The sequence below is a fragment of the Ovis aries genome, chromosome 4 (assembly GCF_016772045.2).
Source record: "Ovis aries strain OAR_USU_Benz2616 breed Rambouillet chromosome 4, ARS-UI_Ramb_v3.0, whole genome shotgun sequence".
In the NCBI taxonomy this organism is placed as follows: domain Eukaryota; kingdom Metazoa; phylum Chordata; class Mammalia; order Artiodactyla; family Bovidae; genus Ovis; species Ovis aries.
The window spans coordinates 61,877,068-61,900,032 of record NC_056057.1 but is presented as its reverse complement, the minus strand read 5'-3'; the positions used below and the strand labels follow the sequence as shown (position 1 = coordinate 61,900,032).

The window sequence follows — 22,965 nt, the reverse complement described above, 5'->3', positions numbered from 1 at the left end:
AGAATACTGAAGTGGGTAGCCTTTCCCTTCTCCAGGGGATCTTCCCAAACCAGGGACCAAACCTAGCTCTCCCACAACATTGCAGGTGGATTCTTTACCAGCTGAGCCACCAGGGAAGCCCATGCATACTGGAGTAGGTAGCCTATCCCTTCTCCAGTGGATCTTCTTGACCCAGGAATTGAACTGAGGTCTCCTGCACTGCAGGCGGATTTGGTACCAGCTGAGCCTGTAAAGGAGCCAGAAGAGTAAGGCCTAACATCGTGCAGCTCTTAAATTTTGTCTGTCTTTAAAGGAATAGTGGTGAATTCTGAAAGTGTATGGACTTGCCAGCTCAGATTTTTCAAATATACTATGAAAGTGCATTCCAGAATTGCAGGCTGATGAAAAATCATGCCAAAGGGAAAATGAAAATGCCAAAATTCTCAGCTCAGCCTTGCCAAGCATGTCCACTGCCAATATGGTGGCAGAGAGCTGCTGGGCCAATGGTAGGATATGCTCTAGATGATACAAAATGGGAAACAGCTTCTTCACCACTTGGAAAAGGGACGCTTCTGGGCTGTCATCACATTCTTCTTGATTTTTAGATCTAATGCATAAGCAAATCTCTCCCAATTCTGAGAAAACATAGAATTTCACAAGCAAATAATTCTATCTTTTGAGAATAAAATTAGCTTCTGATATTCAGTAAAAGGACCAATTTCATTTCAGTCAGCAGATATTATATCTATTGTTTTGTGAAATGGTTAACACTGGATGCCCTCATTCTCTCTGTTCTTTCTTCTCACAGATTCACAGATAAATTATGTGTCCTGGTCTCTAGTTATAACAGGCATTACACTGCAACATAACATGGTAAACCAGGGATGAAGTGGAAAGTAGGAGGGTTTGCTGAGCAAGAGGAAAACCAAGGAGATTAAGAAGATAAGTAGATGTGGTTTATTTAGGCAAGGAGGGAGGAAGAGGAAGGCGTACAGACATCAGTTTCTGGGGCGTCAGGTTCTAAGATGTGGAAGGGGATGCTGCAAAGCAAAAGGAGTTTAAGGGCCTGAATTAAGGTCCAAGAGGTCTTACAGAACCACGTAAGAAACCAGAAGGGGAGGACACCCACAGGACCAAAGGGATTCAACATATGAAATTCTACTCTGAGCCCTATTTAAACTCAATTATTTTGCCTTTGTCCCTTAATAAAGACTGTGTTCAGAAGCCAGACACATTACAACCATGCAGCCACCATTTCAATACCAAAACAACCCAGCAACTCTCTAGGAAAACCAACTCTGAGTGTTGTGACCACTCATGGCAAACTGGCATCACCACTATAAGGACAGACTCATTCTGAAATTCAGCCCTTCAATATTATCAGCTTGTAAGAGCCAGATTACTTGCCAACTGTTCTCTATTCTACTTCCAATTAAAGAAAGCTATGAAATGTGAACCATGACCCCTAGGCAAATGATATTAACAGGTTATTCCCAACTCTCAGGAAGAATGAGCTTTGCAACCTAATTTGTGCAGCAATTAAATTCAGTCCAAAGTATAATTTTGTTTTATTGCTCAGTACTTGCCTTCATTTTTTAAGTCAGTAATTGCAGGAAGGAGTTAATTTGATAATATAAATAAAAATTGGCCCCAAAGGGCAATAACCCATCCATTTAGATGCAAAAATGCTCTCCCTCCAAGTCATTCCACAGCAAATATGAAACATGATTTCCAAAATGCATTGCCTGTAATACTCTTAATGCAGTGACAAGCGAAAGAATTGTGAAGCAGATATTTCAAACAATGACATATGTTCAACTATGAATAAGTGCTCTTGTTTACATTTGGGGGCAATCTATTGTGTGTCAAACATCTTAGTTTTTCTGTTCACACGATGAAAAAATATCTTTCACCAAAGAACTCCAGTTTGTAATTAAGGAATCGGGCCTCCATTCATTCAACTAATATTTAGGAAGTACTTATAATGTGCTTTCACACGTTTCTTTAAGGTTGTTTTTTTCAAGTCTTGGATACTGAAGAATACAGCTTTAATATCTTAAAAACAACAGAGCTCTGTTCATTAAGTTTTCTCTTCATGTATTCATTCTATTTCATTTCTCTTCCCCGCCAATTCTGTTCTGCTTACCTGGTGTCTAGTCATACATTAAAACCCTCCCAATAGAGTGCCTCTCCCATATAATTCCTCCTTTGAATTATTTCCATACAATGTATATAGGTTTTTGCTGTTGCGTATGTCATACTATTTTGTAATTATCTCTTTCCAGGGCTATGACCAATTCTGTGAACTCCTTAGAGTCTGATTTATTCACACAACACTAGAAACACCGTCTCTACATGTCTCTGATACCTTAGCCAAAAATATAAAATCTTTTTGCAAACCTTTACACTTAGGGAAGTGATAAAATCCTTCTGAGTACTTCTCTGTTATTCTACCCAACCTCAAGGATAAAGTTATGAGATGAGGATATCTTTGAAAACATCTCAGTGACTCATCTCATGTTTTCTCCCATTCCTTTCTCCTCCTACTTCTGCATCCCGAGGGGCCTCAGAGAGATAGAAAAGAAGTTAGATACCTCCCCTCCAGGAACCCATTTTACAAGCAGCCCAGGTGCTGGGACCCTCCCTCTGTGAACTCGCTCACTTTCTCAAGGATGTCACATTTGCTTAGAACTTTTTTGCAGTTAATGAGTCTTCCTCGAATGGAGCCTCAGAGGGTTTTGATCTTAGTACCAATCAACTTCAGGCTGAAGATGCAGGGCACAGGCTCAGCTGGCACAGATGGCTCAAATACATGCTTTATTTTAAGGAAGAATAAACAAACTTAGCCTGAATTGATAATGTGGGCTGTTGTGGTCAAAGAATTCCCCCTAGACCAGCACCACTCAGCAGATCACAATTGGAGCTTGATGACAGTTCTGTATTCTCATACTTTAAAGTTGTTTATAATAATATGACTGTAAGAACATTCATGCTCAGTAGAGAACATGCTTAACATTATAAACTTAGTAAAACAGAAAAAATTACTATTAATCACACTATGAAGAAGAAACCATTGTTAAAATCATTCAAATTTCATGTTGAACACTTCTTAGTTTACATTTTTACTTGGTTAAGATATAGTGTTGCATCCTGCTCCCCCCACTACATTTAATGTAATATTTTAAAATGTTTTCACAAATATCATTTTTAAATGACTAAAAACATTTGACACATAAATAAATGTGGCCATAAATTAATTTATCATGTTCTCATTGCTGAATTATTGAGTTAATTTCCATTTTCTTGCTGCTGTAAATAACAATGAAATGAGCATCTATATGTTTTCATTTTTTTCCCTGGAATGTCCATGATTCTAAACACCTGTATTGTAGTGCATGACTTTATAAATTAGTTTATCAATTATTGGTAGATTTCCCAATAGGAAATTTTTCCCAACTTGTTTCTTAAAATTCTGCTGAAACATCAAGATTTATGCCAGCAAAATGGTAGCAAGCAGCCCTCTAATGTCATTGTGGATGCCAATTCCTTCTTTCCTTTTTGCAGAGGGAGCTCCAGGTTTTCCAACTGATATAAACAAGGGAGGAGAGGAAAGGAGGTAATCAGCCTCACAAACAACTGGGGACTAGGTCTCCCAGGCTATGCTACGGCCTGTGTTTGTAACATCTCATGCCCTGATCTCTGAACAGGAGCACACACCAGCACAAAATAATCAACTGGTTTTTGTCAAGCACTAAATACCATCAAAACCAAATGCAAAGCTGTTTTTAAGGTGTACACACACACGTACACATAATTTCTTTCCTTTCTCTCCTAGAAGTGCCTGAATTTTCTTCCTGTTCCAAAGAGAAATCATCACTCTGTAGTATCTTCCTTCTCCTGCTCATCTTAGCTACGCAGTAATACCCTTCACTTAAGATTGACTTTATTCCATAATTTGCCAGGTTTGTTCTAGGGTGAGCTTTCTAGAACATTATCAGTTTCTTTTTTCCCATTTGTGGCTGGATAAAAATTTCAATCCATTTAATTCCCTGGTGTCTCAGATGGTAAAGAATCTACCTGCAATGCAGGAGATGCAGGCTTGATCTCTGGGTCAGGAAGATCCCCTGGAGAAGGGATAGGCCACCCACTCCAGTAATCTTGCCTGGAGAATCCCATGGACAGAGGAGCCTGGTACGTTACAGTCCACAGGGTTGCAAAGAGTCAGACATGACTGAGTGTCTAACAGTTTCAATTTCATTTCAATATTTGTTGAGTACCTGTATAATTTTTCATAGGCACCTTGGGATAGAAAGGCAATACAAAATTTTTCCTTATTCTCTGGAGTAGAGTCAAGAAGGAGAAAGTACATGTGACTATAAACTAAGACCATGGTTTTCATGGGTCTTTTTAGGGTTCTTCTGTATTGCTGTAGGGAGGCATGAGGTGGCTACTTCAGAGATCAGGAGAGATGTGGCTAGGGACTGGCTTGAAGCAAGATAATTGAGTAAAGGAAGTTTTCAAACTCAATGTATGGCCAAGGATGTGAAGTGCTACAAGAAAAGGAAAAATAAAGTGCACCTAAAAGAAAAACAATTAATTCTACCTCCTTGGAAGGGCTCTGCAGAACTCATGGGCTGAGTTCTGAAGGATGGGCAGACTTTCAATAGAAAGAGTGATGGGTCTTCCTTGTTGAGGGAACATGGGTAGAGACCTGGACATTCCAGGCACATTGGAGGAGCCATCAATATGATGAATTACAGGTTAGTAGGGGGTGAGTTGCAGGGTGTAATAGACATTTCATTTGGAAAACTGACTTGCAATAAAATATTTTGTCATCATGCTATAAGAAGAGGAAACTAAACGTTTCTGAGTGCAAATATGTTATTAGAAGAACTGTGTTCTGAAAAGGTATTTCTGGCAGCTAGGGAAAGAGAAATTATAGGTGGGCCGAGTGCAGATTCAGGGAGAACGTTAAAAGACAAACAGGCTCCACAAGAGATAATGGTGGCAGGAAGCAGGTTAAAAGTGGTGAAAGCCAGATGACCCTTACTCATACACTCCTGGACCCACAGGATCTGGGGACTGGGTAGGAGAAGAGGTGAAGAAAGCCAGGGACCACTGTAAGGTTCCAAGACTAAGAGACGAGGGGCCACTCCTAGAGTTGATGCATGATTGAAGATGAGAGGCTGTGGGACAAGAAAAAGGCCTAGGGGAATGCCTAACCTTAAGAGTTGAGCAGCGGTTGCAGTGCTTTGCGAGTCAAGCAATGGAGATGATCCCAGGAGGCACAGGTGGGGACACAAGCCAAAGCTCTAGGGTCATGGAACAGGATGAACATATGGAAACAGGCCGTCAGACTTGACACTCAGGGGTGACTGCCGACCTAAATAAAGCAACTTCAGTAGGTGGACTTGGGTGAATGTCAAACCACAGCAAGTGCAGGAGGTGGGCAAGGAGATGGTGATCTCTCCTGGGAAATTTGGCAGAGAGGGGACAAAAGAGCCTGTAAAGAACCTGAAAGAGGAATCTTGAAGGAAAGGAGAGATTTTTAGGTTAAGAGAAGGAACTGAAGAGGGAGGAGGAGAGAGAATGTCAATAAGTATAAAGGAGAAAGGGATAAAAGATTTATTTTTATACATTTTTTGATGTCTTTTTTCATCAGAGCAGAGATTCTTAACAATGTGACTTCTTTCCAGTCTTAAATTAGAACTCAACAATTCTTCTCAATCTCCACTTGCCTCTAAGAAATCCTGTCTTTTATGGCTAAAGAGGTTTTCAAGTATTCAAAATGTGTATTAGTGCATTTTAGAGAGTCATATTTCTCTTCTCAAGATGTTATATTTTTAGCTGCCTTTAAATTTTTTTGCCTAAAATATCACTTGTAACTGGAACAATGCTAATTATTTTACTTCATTTAATATATACAGTGTATTGTGTATATACCTTGTGCATGTGTTCATATCCAAAGCCACAGTAAGATAGTTTTTAAGAAAAGAGCAACTAACAGGGTCATGTGCTTCAAAGAAGGCAAATACGAGAGAGGATTTTAAAATGTCCATCAGAGGTAATTCTTGACTTTGTCAAAACTGGAGGCTTTTGTGGCTAAAGAGGTTTCAAGTATTGACAATATAACTTGTGTATTTTAGAATTCTACTTCTCTCCTTTTGCTGAATTATATTTTTAGTGAGGGCAGAAGACAAGTTGCAGTGGATTAATGAATTAATAGGAAGAAGAAAAAAGAAATGGTACATAGATGGAACTATATGAGAAAACCTGGCTTGAAGTGGATAGAGGATCAAGGAGTTACTTGTTTTTGTAAAATGCAAGAGATGTGAGTACCTTTTTATCATGATGAGAAGACAGCATGCAAGAGGATGATGCTGATGACGGGAAGATTAGAAGGGACACTGGTGCAGATGACAAGGGAGGGAATTCAAAGCCCAGAAGGAGGAAGCTGCCTCAGGGGCCACCTCTGTCTAGACAGGAGATGGGTGATAAGTGCAGGTGTAGGAGAACCATCCAGGGTCAAGCACTAAATGCAGAACTGGACTAGAATCCACGCCACCCACATCTCATCTGGAGCACCGTGTAATCCTTATGGAAATGGCCCAAGTGCTTTATATATAGATTAGGATGAACCATAAAGAATGTTCAATTTTGCAATTCAGAAATGGTCAAATATCTGCCATTTCATATGATCAGGCTCATCTTGGCTCATTTAACTACATATTCAATACAATATAACTATATCAAGTTGTTATATTAAGTAAAATATCTATATTATTTCACAGATAAGAGATTGAGAAACAAGGCAAGGTAATTAATTGATCCACCCAAGATCACCCAACAAGGAAAAAATGGTGCTAGAGTTTGAATCCCACTCCTTAGGTTCTGGGTCAATGCTGCTCTTACTGAACTTACTGACTACATTTCTTCTTTCTTTGTGAATTTCCAAACCCTCCTCTTGGTTCCTCAGCAGTGGGAGGGGGTTGGGAGTGGGCAGGTGAGTGCAGTGAGGGGTAGGGGTGGGAAGTCAAGGTTGAGGCCATATCTGCAGCAGCTTCTAGGGTCTTTTATCAGCCAAGTCTGTCCTGAAGTGTTCTATAACGTGACAGTTTAATGAATACAAAATTTTAGTGAACTGCGTCAAAAAACCATCAATATCTTTTATTCACAGTCTCATGTTTTCTGGTACATGCACGAGTGAATTTTATCTGTCTAAAACCATCCCTACATTTCTAACTGATATCTGTTTAGTAGAGGCTTGGAACAAACATCCAGAGTCGCTCAGTGCCCGATAAACAAGCCAGATATCTTTTTCTAACACATTTGAGGGCAACGGCATCTCCATTTTATATATATTTCTTATCGCAACAGACACATTTTAATAAGCAGAGCATCTCTGAGACATGGTTCTTATCCTTTTCTGCTTTTGCTTCAAGAACACACAGTGGCCTGGGAGCTTTCGGACAGAATCCCATGCTCTGTGATTCAAAAAATGGAAATCTGGCATTATATGCCAATGACATTTACTTCTGTGGCAGCTCAAGCGGCAAAAAGCCATATGCCATACACCTCGATTCCAGCCAAGCCACGCAAACGGGTATGTGAAAGGGAAATAAGGAAATCAGGACCAGAAGAGTTCTAGGGACTTGACTGCACTTTAAACACACAATAACTGTGGCAAGAATCAAATCTTCCTACTCTTATGAAGCTCTTAGGGAATGCAACATTTTTTCTAATTTAAGAGAAATTTGGGAGGCAAAGGTAAAACACAAAAGATAATTTTTATAAACTGCATGATGTCCTCACATTTACTATCTGACATGCAAGACAGGTACAGGTTTCTTGGGAGTGCTTGGGTAGAGAGTAATCATCTAAATGGGATGAACTGCTGAAAGGCATGTCTGTCTCCCACACTGGAAAGTCTCTTGGTGGTCATCTTGTGAAAAGATAAATGCCATTATTGGTATTATTTTCCCCTGTGGCGTGGAGAAGAAACAAGACAAGGGGGAAACAGAATACTCCACAAATGGCCAGGGCATGTGGGTTAAGCAAATCCAATAGTGGATATAAGAAATAAGGTGAAACAATTTTTTGTTTTGTTTTTGTTTTTGTTTTAAACCAGGGTGGGGGAGGGGGGGTCCAACAACTCTCCTTGGAAAAAAGAAATTTAGCTTATTTTGCAACTCTTCAATATTTTTGAAGCTTTCTCTTTATCTTATTTTAAGTTACAGATTTGGAAAAATAATATTCATTTTTCTTAAAACATGAATGGCAAAATCAGTTGTAACTCCCTCAAAGTTCTGACATCTTAAGAGGAAATTCAGAAAGAAGGATCTAGAAGGGTTTTTCAAGATCTACTGGAATCCGGGACAAGAAAATTCCTTATTCTGTAGAACTGCAGAATTCTTAGTAACTGTAGTCTCTAGTAATTGAACAACAGTGACCATCCCACACAAATGATATAAATTAATTCAGTTTATTGGCTGGGTAGGCCATTTTAAATAATTAGTAAATTAAACATTTCTGGACATTTATTCATTCAGTCTTCAACCACGCAAAAAATGAGACGAGACTACTTTAAAAATAATGGGAAGATATTAAGATTTAAAACTATAGTTCTTGTTTCCAATGACAAATTTAACTTAGAAAGGCAGATCTATAAATACACTACTACTCTTAGCTCAAAGATATTTTCCAAAAGAAATTTTGAATTCCATGTCATGGGGGCAGAGGGGGCAGAGGTGCAGAATTTCAATCTGAATGAAGAGGAGACAGTAACCATCCTCCTGAGGTGGCGCTTGTGCAAAATCCTGAAGTAGAATTTCAACAGGCAGATGGCAGAAGGTTATTTCTGGCAGAGGGAAGGATGATGAGCAAACACCTCAGCTAAGAAAGTATGATGGCACACGCAAGGAATGGTGGGCAGTCCAAAATATGCAGAGCTTCAGATAGGTACAGGTGAAGATATGGGGATGAAGCAGGGAAAGTATTTTAGGCTAATAAAAGAGAAATGTGAACATCTTGCTAAGGTTAGGAAACTATATAAGTCAGGCAATGGACAGCTATAGATGGATTAAAATCAAGAATGATACAGATCTACGTTGGAGGACATTTGGAAAGTGGGAAGGTTTTAAAGCTAGGAGAAAAATTACTGAAATAGCTGGTTTCTTAGTCAGCTATTAAGAGTGCTGTGTAACAAATAATCCCAACAGCTAAGAAATTCTTCTGTTCACAGGTCTATAGGTCAGCTGAGGTGACAGTGTTCAGCAAGCTGTAATTTCATGGGATAGGTAAGGAAACTGCAGTCTATATGCCTCATTTGGGAACTACAATGAAGGATTAGTGGCTGCCCAGGCTATAGACTTTATTTCATGATGAAGGTAGAGTGCAAGAGCCCAACCCAACCACAGAAGCCATAGTCAGGCCATGGCTCACTTCCCATCCATGAACATCTCACCGGCCCAAGCAAATCACTTGTACCAGATTTGGAGAGAAGAGGAATATCAGAACCAAGGCAATGATGAGAAGGCAGAGGAATCAACAGTGGTTGTATTGACTCTGGTCACTGACTGGTGGTTTCAGAAAAAGGGACTAGTCCATAAACTTCCAAATAGAAACACATTAGACTGCCAGCTCCACGAGGGCAGGAACCATTAGTCTAGTCCTTCTCTGTATTCTTAGTGCCTGGGACAGTGCCCACTGTGTTGCCAACACACAATAATATTTGTTGAAAGGATGGGCAGCACTTATCTAAAGTGCAGTTTGTATATTAACACTAAAGAGATGGGAATACCAGACCACCTAACCTGCCTCTTGAGAAATCTGTATGCAGGTCAGGAAGCAACAGTTAGGACTGGACATGGAGCAACAGACTGGTTCCAAATAGGAAAAGGAGTGCGTCAAGGCTGTATATTGTCACCCTGCTTATTTAACTTCTATGCAGAGTACATCATGAGAAACGCTGAACTGGAAGAAACACAAGCTGGAATCAAGATTGCCGGGAGAAATATCAATAACCTCAGATATGCGGATGACACCACCCTTATGGCAGAAAGGGAAGAGGAACTAAAAAGCCTCTTGATGAAAGTGAAAGAGGAGAGTGAAAAAGTTGGCTTAAAGCTCAACATTCAGGAAACAAAGATCAAGGCATCCGGTCCCATCACTCCATGGGAAATGGATGGGGAAACAGTGGAAACAGTGTCAGACTTTATTTTTGGGGGCTCCAAAATCACTGCAGATGGTGATTGCAGCCATGAAATTAAAAGACGCTTACTCCTTGGAAGGAAAGTTATGACCAACCTAGATAGCATATTCAAAAGCAGAGACATTACTTTGCCAACTAAGATCCATCTAGTTAAGGCTATGGTTTTTCCAGTAGTCCGGTATGGATGTGAGAGTTAGACTGTGAAGAAGGCTGAGCACCGAAGAATTGATGCTTTTGAATTGTGGTGTTGGAGAAGACTCTTAAGAGTCCCCTGGACTGCAAGGAGATCCAACCAGTCCATTCTGAAGGAGATCAGCCCTGGGATTTCTCTGGAAGGAATGATGCTAAAGCTGAAGCTCCAGTACTTTGGCCACCTGATGCGAAGAGTTGACTCACTAGAGAAGACTTTGATGCTGGGAGAGATTGGGGGCAGGAGGAGAAGGGACAACCGAGGATGAGATGGCTGGATGGCATCACTGACTCAATGGACGCGACTCTGAGTGAACTCCGGGAGTTGGTCATGGACAGGGAGTCCTGGAGTGCTGCGATTCATGGGGTAGCAAAGAGTTGGACATGACTGAGCGACTGAACTGAACTGAACCAAAAGTGAACTACTGATGTGGCCATGCTGTGTATATGATGGTTGTGGGAGAGTAACATTGAATACCTTCTATATCCCAGATATTGAGTAGATACCAATAATACAGGAAAATCAAGGCTCTACTCACTAGAAACCTCACAGTTAGACAACTGCAGCTCCTTGTGGGGAGTTTTAGATATGGGTATTCACAAGGACAGAGCAAGGGGAGCACTTGAAGAGGATCTGCATGAGTTGTTGCCAAAAGCCACAGTGGCTTGAGAACTTTCCTTAGGGAGAGCGTTGACTGGGTGTAGGAATGATATCCGAATTGACTACCCACCTAAACGACTTCCTCCCATGTACTTCACTAAGCACTCACTGTCATTTTTAATTTTACCAGAACTTCAAGGAAAATACATAGAAAAAGCAAAAGAAAGGGGAGAGGGAGGAGAAGAAAAGAAGAAACTAGCAGTTTGGAATTCTCATCTCTCATTCAAATTTCCACATTGATTTTTCTCTCTGGTAACAAATAGCTAGAGAGACTGTGATAAAATTGAGCCTTACTGGGTACCCTCTTTTTTGCCTCTCAATCTTAGCTTCTGTTTTTGACCTGTTAGACCCAGTAGCTTATGTCTATGCTTGGAGATGGAGTGAGCAGGCCAGCCTCTGGTGTCATGCCATGCAGGTAACTGCTTTAGCTCCTATTTAGGAAAGTGAAGGTGGAGAGTCTTGACTCATCATTCATGGCTGCTCAGATGTAAAAGCATGACTTTGAGAAACCTACACAGGCACAGAGTAGTGTAAATGAGCAGTGAAACTATGTGCATTTAAATAATTAAATAAATATTTTTACTCCTGACCTCCACAATCTAGTATTTTCACAGCGGGCATGTGGAAATCTCACTTGGGATCTTCTAACTTCTCCTACCTCTTGTATTGGAGTCTTTGCAACTGGCTTCTGACACTTCTGTCTCATTCTGACTCCTAATCTCATTTTATCTAGGGCCCCTCTTTGCCCTCTATCCCCTGGCACTACCCAACATCTAGCCCCCTCAGGTGGCAAGAAGTGCCTTACATACTCCTGTTCCTCCTTATGATACACAGGTCTCTGAGGCGTGTGTTCTCAACTCCCTTTTAACATAATTTACTGTGGTGTTGGAGAAGACTCTTGAGAGTCCCTTGGACTGCAAGGAGACCCAACCAGTCCATTCTGAAGGCGATCAGCCCTGGGATTTCTCTGGAAGGAATGATGCTAAAGCTGAAACTCCAGTACTTTGGCCACCTAATGTGAAGAGTTGACTCATTGGAAAAGACTCTGATGCTGGGAGGGATTGGGGGCAGGAGGAGAAGGGGAGACCGAGGATGAGATGGCTGGATGGCATCACTGACTCGATGGACGTGAGTCTGAGTGAACTCCGGGAGTTGGTCATGGACAGGGAGGCCTGGTGTGCTGCGATTCATGGGGTTGCAAAGAGTCAGACACGACTGAGTGACTGAACTGACTGACTGACTGACTTTGCAAATACAAGATAAATATTTTCTTTTAAACCAAAAAGGACTTGGCATTTTTTGAGAGATTCCCATCAAATGGTACTCTTCGTAGCTATCCGTCCCTGTTTCCTATCTGCCCTTTACTTTAGAATGCCTAAATCTCATTATGCCTAGCTTAAAATACAGGTAATTTCCTTTTAATTGGATGTATACTAATAAAATGGTTTCTGTGCCATTATCAAAGCCCTCACATGATCCACCATGGAATATGGAATTCAGGTCATAGGAACCAGTTAGCAACTCATACAGTGCCCCAAAGTATAGTTAATAAAAGGGAAAAGAAGCTTCCAAAGTCATTGAATAGAGTTATAGAGAACAGTTAACTTAAGGAGTTGTCATCATGTTCATGTTCAGGAAAGGTCTGCAGTTGAACCAAGAGACATATACATGGCGGTATAATGTATCACATAGAGAATACATATAGTCAATAATATTGTTTTAATTCTGTATGGTGACATATGGTGCTAGACTTGTTGCCATGGTCATTTCAGAACATACAGAAAATTTAATCACTATGTCGTATCCCTGAAACTAATGTGACATTGTATGCCAATTATAATTCAGTTAAAAAAAAAATATATATATATATATACTTTTAAAGGAACTGATATGTCTCACCACTGTCCAGTAGAAGAACCTATCAATTCTTTGCTTCTCATAATTGGCAGATCTTAATTTAGCATACAATCCACCTGCCAGTGCAGGACACACAGGTTTGATCCTTGGGTCAGGAAGATATCCTTGGATCAGGAAGATCCCCTTGGGAAGGAAACAGCAACCCACTCCAATATTCTTGCCTGGGAAATCCCACGGTCAGAGGAGCCTGGTGGACTACCGAACATGGGGTTGCAAAAGAGCTGGACATAAGTTAGTGACTAATCAACAACAGCACATTCAGAGAAAGATGCACCGAGTCTATGAAGACTTTGGAAATGAGAAAAGCCTTGTGCACATAAAGGAAACTTCAAGATGTATATTTACTATTGTCAAGCTTTTCCCCAAATTATTCATGAGACTCAAACACAGCAAAGATTATTTTTTAAATGTTTCCGTTTTAGAAAATGTCAAGAGAGCAAAACATGTTAGCTGTGTTTCCAACCAACTAAGCCTATCAGTCAGCTTTTAAACAAATTGTAAACAGTTTAACCATTTCTTGTGAAAATTACAAGAAGAAAGTCAACAAAATCTAATTCTTTCTGGATGATTCAGGATCCTTGTATACAACCCCTTCAAAAGGACATACACTCAGGCTGTTAGTGACACAACCTCAGGATGGTCCCTGCAAATGAACCACTTTACAGTCACCCCTGCTTTCTCATAAAAGTTGCACGGACCTTGTGCAGCTGGGACCACTAAGATGGACATTCTATTAAGCTAGTCACTTAAATCACAGGGAGAAGCCTGAAAGCATTTCGTCGTCAGCTTTGCCATGAGTTTTCGTTTTCTTTTTCAGAGGAATTTAGAATCCTGTGTCACCTGGTGCTTGCGCCAGGCCAGACTGAGCCAAGCAGTTTTGTGCCTGACAGGGCCCAGGGCTCAGAGCCCAGGTAGCTGTGGTACTGTTCCTGCTGTTCCCTCACAGATGAGGAATCTGCAGCTGACAGGGCTGAAGCCCTTGCACAAGGTTAGCCAGCTGACAGTAGGGGACCTGGGCTCTTGAAGGACCAGTGTGTCCATCTCTGAGATTCTGCTAAGCTCCTGCATTACCTGTGGTACATCTGTGGGCAGGCTGGGGAGAGCATCCCTCATAACCACAAACTGCACAAGAGGACTTCCTCCTCACTAAGAAATGTGCCCCACTGTGGTCAAAATCCCCCTTTGTGGCTAAACCAATGGAGGAGGAAACGGCAACCCACTCCAGTATTCTTGCCTGGGAAATCCCATGGACAGAGGAGACTGGTGGGCTACAGTCCACAGGGTTGCAAGAGTCAGACATGACTTAGTGACTAAACTATCACCACCACCCCTCTGGGAAATCAAAGCTGCTCAATCATACTGCACAATCCAAACGCAAATTACTGTTTGTCCCTTGAGATCAGCACTTCCCATATATATGGGGCAATTTACAAACCTCACCACTGAGGGTCTAATTCTGTGATTCAGGGAAATATCATTGTTATTATTATTATTACCGCTACTCAGCTTACAGATAAGAAGGGACTTGGCAGCTAAAGGACATGTTCAAGGTTACATTTCAGGTAAGTAGCCATGCTGGGACTGCCTGCAGGCTCTTCTGTTGCTCTCCCCCTGGGGAGGTGAAAATTAGTTCTTGGAGGAGCAAAAATTCTTAGTCTTTTAACATGGAAAGTATAGATATACATATATAAACAAGTAACAATATATCTGCATAATTGAAATTTCAGGAGGAGGGTGATTAGGTTTAAAAAATATGTCTGAAAGCTCCTTAATGGGGTTGTGATGCAAACTTGGAGAAATACTGCTTCACACTGCAGCAATCTTCCCATCTTAGTAAGGACAATGTTACCTATAATTAATACATTTCTGCTTAGAAAGTGTACACGCTGAGATCTATTTAAGAAGATACCTCTTGAAAACAATAAATTAGTACAGTTGATCTTTCTTGGTCTTTTCACTGTCTCTCAACAGCATAATTGATATTGATGAGGACATGCCATGATTACTGTCCAACAGAAAGTGGCAAATTACATGAAAAAGGGTAATACCACCTTAAATGGATACCTTAAACACACTGAAACACAAACATACGCACACACACACACACAAACCATTTGCTACCTATGCAATGGGAAACATCAAAGGAAAAAATAAACCTGTTCATGTAATACATTTGCTTCCGGAGATTTGATTTTCTTCCTGCCAAACCCAAAGACCTGTGTGAAACAGGAGAAGCCTTTTGAATAAATACTTGTAAATGGCCTAGACAGCTGAAAAATGGATAATCCCATAGGAAATGAGGGCCCTTTAAAAGACTTCTCCTCTACTTAAATATTCATGTTTCAATTAAAACATACACCTACTTTATTAACCACACCAGGCCTGGGTTCAGATCAATAACGGCAGCACTAGTTGGAATTCTAATGAAGATAAACAACGCTGAGTCCCCCCCAGCTTCCCCTGGGCACAGATGCACAAAGCCTCCTTTCACAACTTGCTCCAAGATATTTTACAGTCACCTGCCTCATGCAAATGAGGAGATTCATGTTTATTCATGGTGAGAGTTACAGACCACCTTTCATTCCCTAGGCCAGCTCAGCTAACCAACAGAGCGCTGTCTGCACCATGACGAAGTTGAGCTGGCCTAGGAAGGGGACTTCTGAATAGCTAATTGCCCCCTGAAAAGCATGCATAGAAAGTCAGTAAGCTGGAAGCAGTTTGGGGAGAAAACATATTCCCCTTTTTCATTTATGCGGTCACCGCCTTTGAGCTTTCAAACAATCCCTTTTCTATACCACATCATAACCCATCAGATGTGACTATGGCCCTAGATAGTGGTTATTTTCCATGGATAACCTTCCAAGGGACTTCTCAGGATGTGTCCGCTGTCTTGTGTCTTGTTCTCCAATCCTCCCCAATGCATTTTCACCCACTGACTTGGAAGACTGGTAGCTGCGCCAGAGGCAGCTGCAGCTTTGTGTGATGGGCCTGGGTTCTCCCCGTGCACAGCCTCTCCTCTTTGAAGGGACGATTTCTCATCTGTGAGCCTGACAGCATACACTCTATCATGTGTGCTTTGCTTATTACGCTGTTGGGTAGCATTTTAAAACAGTGCTTTCACTCTAGAGTGACTGCATTTTTCAGATCATTAGTTTCTTCAGTTTTGGTAATTTGAAGGCATGGCAAAGTCATTTGATTTTGGTTTTTAATGCCCATTTTGACAGCATGTGAAGTAACACTAATGCTGTGAACAAATATTTTGATGGTATCTAGTACGCTCAGCCACCCTGGGGAGAAGTCTGGACAACAAGGTAATTGCTGGAGAGGCCTTAACTCTCACCAGACATTAAGTTCATGAAAACTGTACCCGTTGATTTTTAGGCTGCTACTCATGGCTTGTCATGGGGAAAACCAAGGTACCTAATAAAGACGTTTGGAGAAAAACACTGCCAAATTTTCAGCTTCAACCTTATTTCCACCAAAGTTAGACGAGTTGTTTAATTCAGTTCAGAAGTTAACTGGGGCTACATAGACAGCTTCACTTTGCTTTCTTCCCCCTCCCTCCTCTTTTTTTAAACATAATGGCTAAAAAAATGTCTTCTTGTGAAAAAGCAATTTACTTGTATTTCAGAGACAGTATTTATCTTATTACATACAAAAAGAACACTTTACAACTGCATATGATATTTTACTTCCTCAAAGTCTTTTTACATTTATGACTTCACCTTGAGATCACACCACTATAAGAGAAAGTGATGGAATTCTGGTATCCACTTTTTTTTTTCCTCCAATTTCCAGGCATAGAGCTCCTGAGGAACAGAGTCAGGATTAGACCCTGGGCCTTGTAGACTGACAGACACACCACTTCATCAGCACAAGTCGTGAGTTGGTGAAATGTGTTACATGTGTCAACTGATGGTAACTCTATGGACATGATTTACCTTTAGTGATCAAATCTACCTTAATGAAAATCTTTAATAGTGCTGGCTCCACCCCCCAAAATTTAAATTGTCTTGTGGTACAGTTGGACACCGGGATAACAGAGCTTTCAAAAGCCCCCTAGGTGATTCTAATGTACAGGCAGGCTGAGAAATGCTGTTATTCATAGATACTGAGTTTGATGTATACATATCCTTGTTCAAATTTTTCAAGTGGAGCAGTCCGACACAAAAGCTTGAAATGAGATTCCCATACCTGAAATATCCAAGTCACTTGCATCCTCCTTCCTAACCCCCAACTCAAAAGTAAAGGCTTCAGTGAAATGACTATGGGGCCACTTGCATTTCAGGGGATCCAGCTGTGCTTTAGCTCTTCTCTAATGCCCCTGACAATGAGTGATGCATGCTCTGAAATATTGGTGATAAAAGGCAAAAACACAGAATACAAACTCAATGGCCTGAATCAATGGATTACTCTGCAGAGACTGCTATATTGAGAAACTGAGAGTACTTTCAAAGCATAAATATTGTAATTACTCTCTAATTCTACTTCTCTTGAATAAATTTTAAAAAAAAACACCACAAAAACATTGCATCTGCTGCTTCCCAGGTCTGGAGACAGCTGCTTTTCCAAACACTCACTTTCAGCAGCAGTGTTAACTTCCAAGCATTAGGTATCTACCAACGAGTGTCCTCAACAAAGTGGGTTGTAGAAGAGATTCCTGGGTCTGCAGGAATCTTGTATTGTTTATTGGGAAGAAAAATCAAAATTTTAGATTGAGAAATACTGCTTCTCCACTAATAAACCAAAGGAGGCAAATAGTTAAGCCTTTCTTAGAGAACACTGTATCTCAGGTCAATGATTAAATTCACCACCCATGTTTTCATTCAAACAGGCAAAAGCTTGAGAAGATGTCCAAGAAAGTTCAAAGAAACTGTGTCTTCCGTTAGACTCTTAAAATACTTCTGAATTTCCATTTGTATAATCTTAGGAAACAAGAAAAACATTAAATCTACCAGTAACACCAAACCCACATTTGTTCCTAAACTCAGTCTCTTCTGCTACCAAATTAATAACAAGAAGAAAAGTGAACTGATTACAATTTCAGCATTTCTCTTTTCCAAATTATTATCTGGTAAAGCGAACAGTGGCTGATAGGCAGCAGGAAAAAAATCAGAGAAGACATTCTTCACATTTAAGTAAAGGCTCTCACTCAGAGTCCTTCCCCACCACTGCCCCCACCCCCTGGCCCTTTTTTCTTGTTTTTGTTAAGGCCAGCAACAAAAAAGAGACATAAAAGAAAAAGGACATAATTATACCTGCCTTTGAGCAACCACTAGCAGAACTCTGCAACTGGTATTATGCTAGTCTACCAGAAAAATAAACACCAGAAAAGCTCATCTTTTCATGTTTCATTGATTTAAACTGATACTCACAGATACAAATCTATTATATTTACAACTTTAGTGCACATTATGGTAAGCAGAATAATGGCCCTGTGTTGATGTCCATAATCTAATCCCCATACTCTGTGAATGTATTTCCTTTTACAGCAAAGGGAATTTAGATTGCAGATGAAATTGAGGTTGCTAGTCGGCTGACCTTAAAATAGGAACGATTACTCTGGATTACCCAGGTGGTCCAGTGTAATCACAGGGGTTCTTACAAGCGAAAGATGGAGGCATAAGAGGGATCATAGTGAAGAGAAATGTGGTAGAAAGGACTGAACTTGCAATCGCCGGTTTCAAAGACGGACAAAGAGGGCCGTGAGCCAAGGAATGCAGGTGCTTTCCATAGCCTGGAAAAGGCAAGGAAATGAATTCTCCCCAAGAACCTCCCAAAAGAAACATGGTTCTGCTGACATCTTATTTTAGCCCTGGGAGACCTGTTTTTGGCTTCTGAACTATGGAGCTGTAAGATAAACAATTTGTATGGTTTATGCCGCTACAATTGTGGCAATATGGTACAAAAGTATTAAAAAACTAATATACATGTGATTAAAAGTATATGATTGATACACTTTTCTGGTTACAAAAGTAAGACATGCACAGTATTTAAAAGAAAAAAGCAAACACAGCAAACATTTGATGTAGAAAATTTAATGCCTTGTCACACCCATCCCTGATCCTCCGCTGATATCCATTCTTGACCAGTGGGCATGTGGAGTGGGGCTCTCTGCCTCTCAGGCCTCCAGTTGCCTACCCACAACCATAAATAACCACCTCTACTTGGCAGCAGATGTGTAATGTCAGAATTAGTTTATGATTTGTTGCTTAGCCGCTCAATCGTGTCTGACTCTTTTGTGTCCCCATGGGCTGTAGCCTGCCAGGCTCCTCTGTCCATGGGATTTCCCAGGCAAGAATACTGAAGTGGGTTGCCATTTTCTTCTCCATAGTTTATGATTGTCCAGTGCAAAAAAGATGACACTAAGGCTACAATAGGAAACTGTATTTGAACCTGGCTCTTAGATCTTGCTGAAGAATGTTTCTGCAACCATATAAGTTAATTAAACAGATTTTCACATGACCCTTTGGGGCCCTTACTGTCACCTACCAGGACCTCACCCTACGCAAGGAGAAAATCATCTTCACCTACCCGAGCACACAGCTGCAATGAACAAAATGCATCTGAGAGCCAGGCTCACCTCCTCCCTCTGGCCCTGCTCAGCACCTCCAGACTGAGGCCTCTGATTTCCTTTGTTACTGATGTACTCTTGACTTCATGTCCTAAACTTATTAGTTCTACAGTAATTAAGTACTTAAGTCTAAGTACTCATTCCCTTGAGCCATTCCTTTGCAGGAATTTGCTAATATTTTCTATACACCTCATCTGTGCATAGATCAATAGCAACGATATTAGATTTTATCTTTCACAAAAAATGCAGATATCTAAAATTCTGGGGAAGAAGGCTAGATGAACCCTCCTCAGAAAGCAGATGGATACCTGGTACCAGAACACATGGGAGCCAGTGACATCTTCTCCTGAGGAAGAGGTGTCTCCAGGACACAAGATCTGAGGACTGAGTGACTTTCAGAAACAGTGCAGCGTGGGAAGAGCTGCATTGACCCAGAGCAAGTGGCTACAGCACTCTAGAACTCTCAGAGCCCACTGATTTAACTCTCCACTTGGTTTGGTTTGATTGAACAAAGGTCTCCGTGCTCCTTCTTCCCTCTCTCCTAAAGATAATTTGCACCTGATTTGCGAAGTCCCTCATAATCAAGTAGAGTACACTTAGGAGGCTGCAGTTATAATCATAAGGGAATTAATGGGCTTCTTCTTTCTCACTTTCCATCCCAAATCATGTCTGTCCTTGGACACAGTTGCTCAGACACTTGCAGCTCTAGCACACAGTCTATAGACTAGTGTTTTCCACAGAGGGGAGTCTCTGGGGCCAATTTCAAGGACTTCAATAGATGGCCCAAGCAAATATACAAAAGGATTGAAGATCACTTAAACAAACCAGTACACAGATTAAACAACAATTAAAACGTTTCTAGAAGTGGTTATAACTACGATGAACTGCAATAGGATAAACATGAAGACGTAAAACAGGACATCAAAATCACAAAATGTGGGGGAGGGTAAAAAAGGTCCATCTTTTAGAATGCGTTTGAACTTACATGACTATCAGTCTAAAGCAAGCAGATAGAGTTATGGGTAAACTTTCTTGAAAACCAGGGTAACCACAAATCAAAAACATATAACAGATTCACAAAAACAAAAAAGAAAGGAACTGAATCGGTGGCCCAGAATGACTGAGATGGAATGGTGTTCATTCTCTGTTACCAGTGCAGGTAAGATCATTATGCTGATAGAGACAGGTTCTAACCTTGGGGAAGCCTTGGGAAAAGTGTCCTTTCCCTGGTTTTCTTTCTTTTTAGCCAATATTGGTTCAAGATGCCATGAACGTGAAATATGGTGGAAAGAGGGACCAGATAGATGTAAGTTCAGAGAAAAGGGGACTGGGAGGCAAAGACCATGAGAATATCAAGTGACACCAGAATTCAGATATTATGTTATGCCCCAAGCATAAGCTCATGAAGGCCCTGCAGGATGACTCTGAGACCAGGCACTTAAGACTCAGAAACAGTTCTGTTCCCAGTACCAGGCCAGGGAACATGGGTGATGGGGGCTAATCAAACCCAGAGCCATGTATATTAGCAAATCAGAATTAAAGTCTTATGCACACCTGCCCCAACCACCAGTTGTTAGTAGCCACGTCATGATTGCTAACAAGGCTTTGATCTAAGGTTAAAGATTTTGTTTATCTTGAAAAGTGCACAAGATGTATCCCCTTTCTTTAGTTGATCAACACTCTTCTCTCCACCCAACATTCACTCACAAGTGGAAATGTGAGATTCACACTCTCCACAAAAACCAAATGCTTTCTGTAAACCAAGAAATGTTCCATTTCAACTTCCTCAACTTCCTCAAAGAGGTCTTGCATTTTAATAAAAACTCTTTGTGACAGAGAAAAGGGCAGTTATTTCAACCCATCCATAACCCAGAGAGACACCAAGTGACCACAGCAGCCTTCCTCATCTCATTCTCTCCGTAGCAGTCACCTGCACAGGTGAAAGGGAGGGATATCCCCCAACCAGATCTTGTACTAACAAGGCATCCCAGCTCAATGCCATTAAAGGCAAAGTTCACCTTATCAATATTTCTCAAGAAAGAGTCTCTGCCTGTGGCTTCTGCTTAGTGAGTCAAAAGGAACAAACTGTTCCAAGCTTATCCCTAGAGAGATAAGAACATCACTGGCACACAGGCTCCTGTTTGCACAGGTATGCCTTCCTTTTTCCATCCTCAAAGCCACCTAAACTCATAGCCATCCCCATTCTCCTTTCACGCGCCACAAAGAGACCATGCTAAGGGTGGGGAGGAGCCTCTTCCGGGACATAGGAAGCTGCTGCCTCTGCCTCAGATTCCTCTTACCTTGTTGAAGTCTTCAGAAGTCGCCCTCATTTCCTTCCATGTCTTGTTCAGGAGCTGGATACAGATGCAGAAAAACTCCTCAAAGGATCTGTCATGGGTGAAGAACATCGGGTGGAAATCGTTGCAGGTCTCACTAGCTGGAGGAAAGAGGAGGGAAAGAAGGGAGGAAGTTGAGAAGGAAAATGAAAAGACACGGCCACATCCCCCAAAGGGAGACAATGGGAGGCATATTCGGCTCAAGCCACTGTGGAAAAAAGGCACTTAGAAAAGGCAACCAGAGGCTAGCCCCCATGAAACCTCCAAGTTGAAGGTCAGATGATCAGACCTGCCCTTACGCAATATGTTGAGTGAAGGAAGCTAGCTCATAGCTCTTCCCGTGTCATGATCATTACGGCTTTGGTCCAGGATGGCTGGTGTTGAATACGGGCTCTGCATCTGCCTTATTGATCTTATAAAGATCATTCAAACTGCCCTGTCAGTCACAGCGCCTCCATCACCCGTAATTTCCCATTTTTCAATGGAATAACTGGCAGAAGATGAGCTTTCCTGAATACACAATTAATTGCAACTTTGAAAATAGCATCCTTGAATTATTTCTCCAGGGGGCTCTTTTCCCTCTTATGGCAGTAAGTAGGGGACATCTGAGATCATTAAGCATCTGATACCATTAACCATTTGTTTGACATTCCCAGATACAGATGGCTGGGGGTCAAAGCAGCCCAAGTGTCTTTGAAGGTTCAGTTCTGGACCAAACTGTGAAGTCAGTAAGACTGCCTTCAAACCACCTCATTACAAAGCTTCCTTTGTCGCGGTCAGACCCAATGCTCTGAATTCTAGGTGTGGCCACCTGTCTCCTCTTCCCAGACCAGCACACCAGCCCCTCCCTTCTCCTCAGCTCTTTGTCAAGCTTACATTTTTACAGTCCTTGTACATACGTTCATTTGCTCTTTAGAATACCTCTGACTGTTCATGTCATATGAATAAGGCTACTGGAGCCCAAGGAAGTATGCTTTGTGACTCCCCTATCCCTGATTCCCCAGGGCCAAAATAGGATTCTACTTTTTTTTTTTCTTTTAATATAGGCTGTTGCTGCTGCTGCTGCTGCTGCTGCTGCGTCGCTTCAGTCGTGTCCGAC

At 41.2% G+C, this 22,965-nt stretch overlaps 1 protein-coding gene across 6 annotated transcripts in view; it reads right to left on the bottom strand.

The window, feature by feature from the left end:
- The window catches only part of ELMO1 (engulfment and cell motility 1), a 581,422-nt gene that overhangs the window by 142,980 nt on the left and 415,477 nt on the right, over nucleotides 1-22,965 (bottom strand). For all 6 annotated transcript variants that reach the window (XM_060414767.1, XM_027968620.3, XM_060414768.1 and 3 more), the window contains one exon: nucleotides 21,831-21,967. In XM_060414767.1, the coding sequence (XP_060270750.1) occupies nucleotides 21,831-21,967 (137 nt within the window). The remainder of the gene's footprint in view (nucleotides 1-21,830; nucleotides 21,968-22,965) is intronic.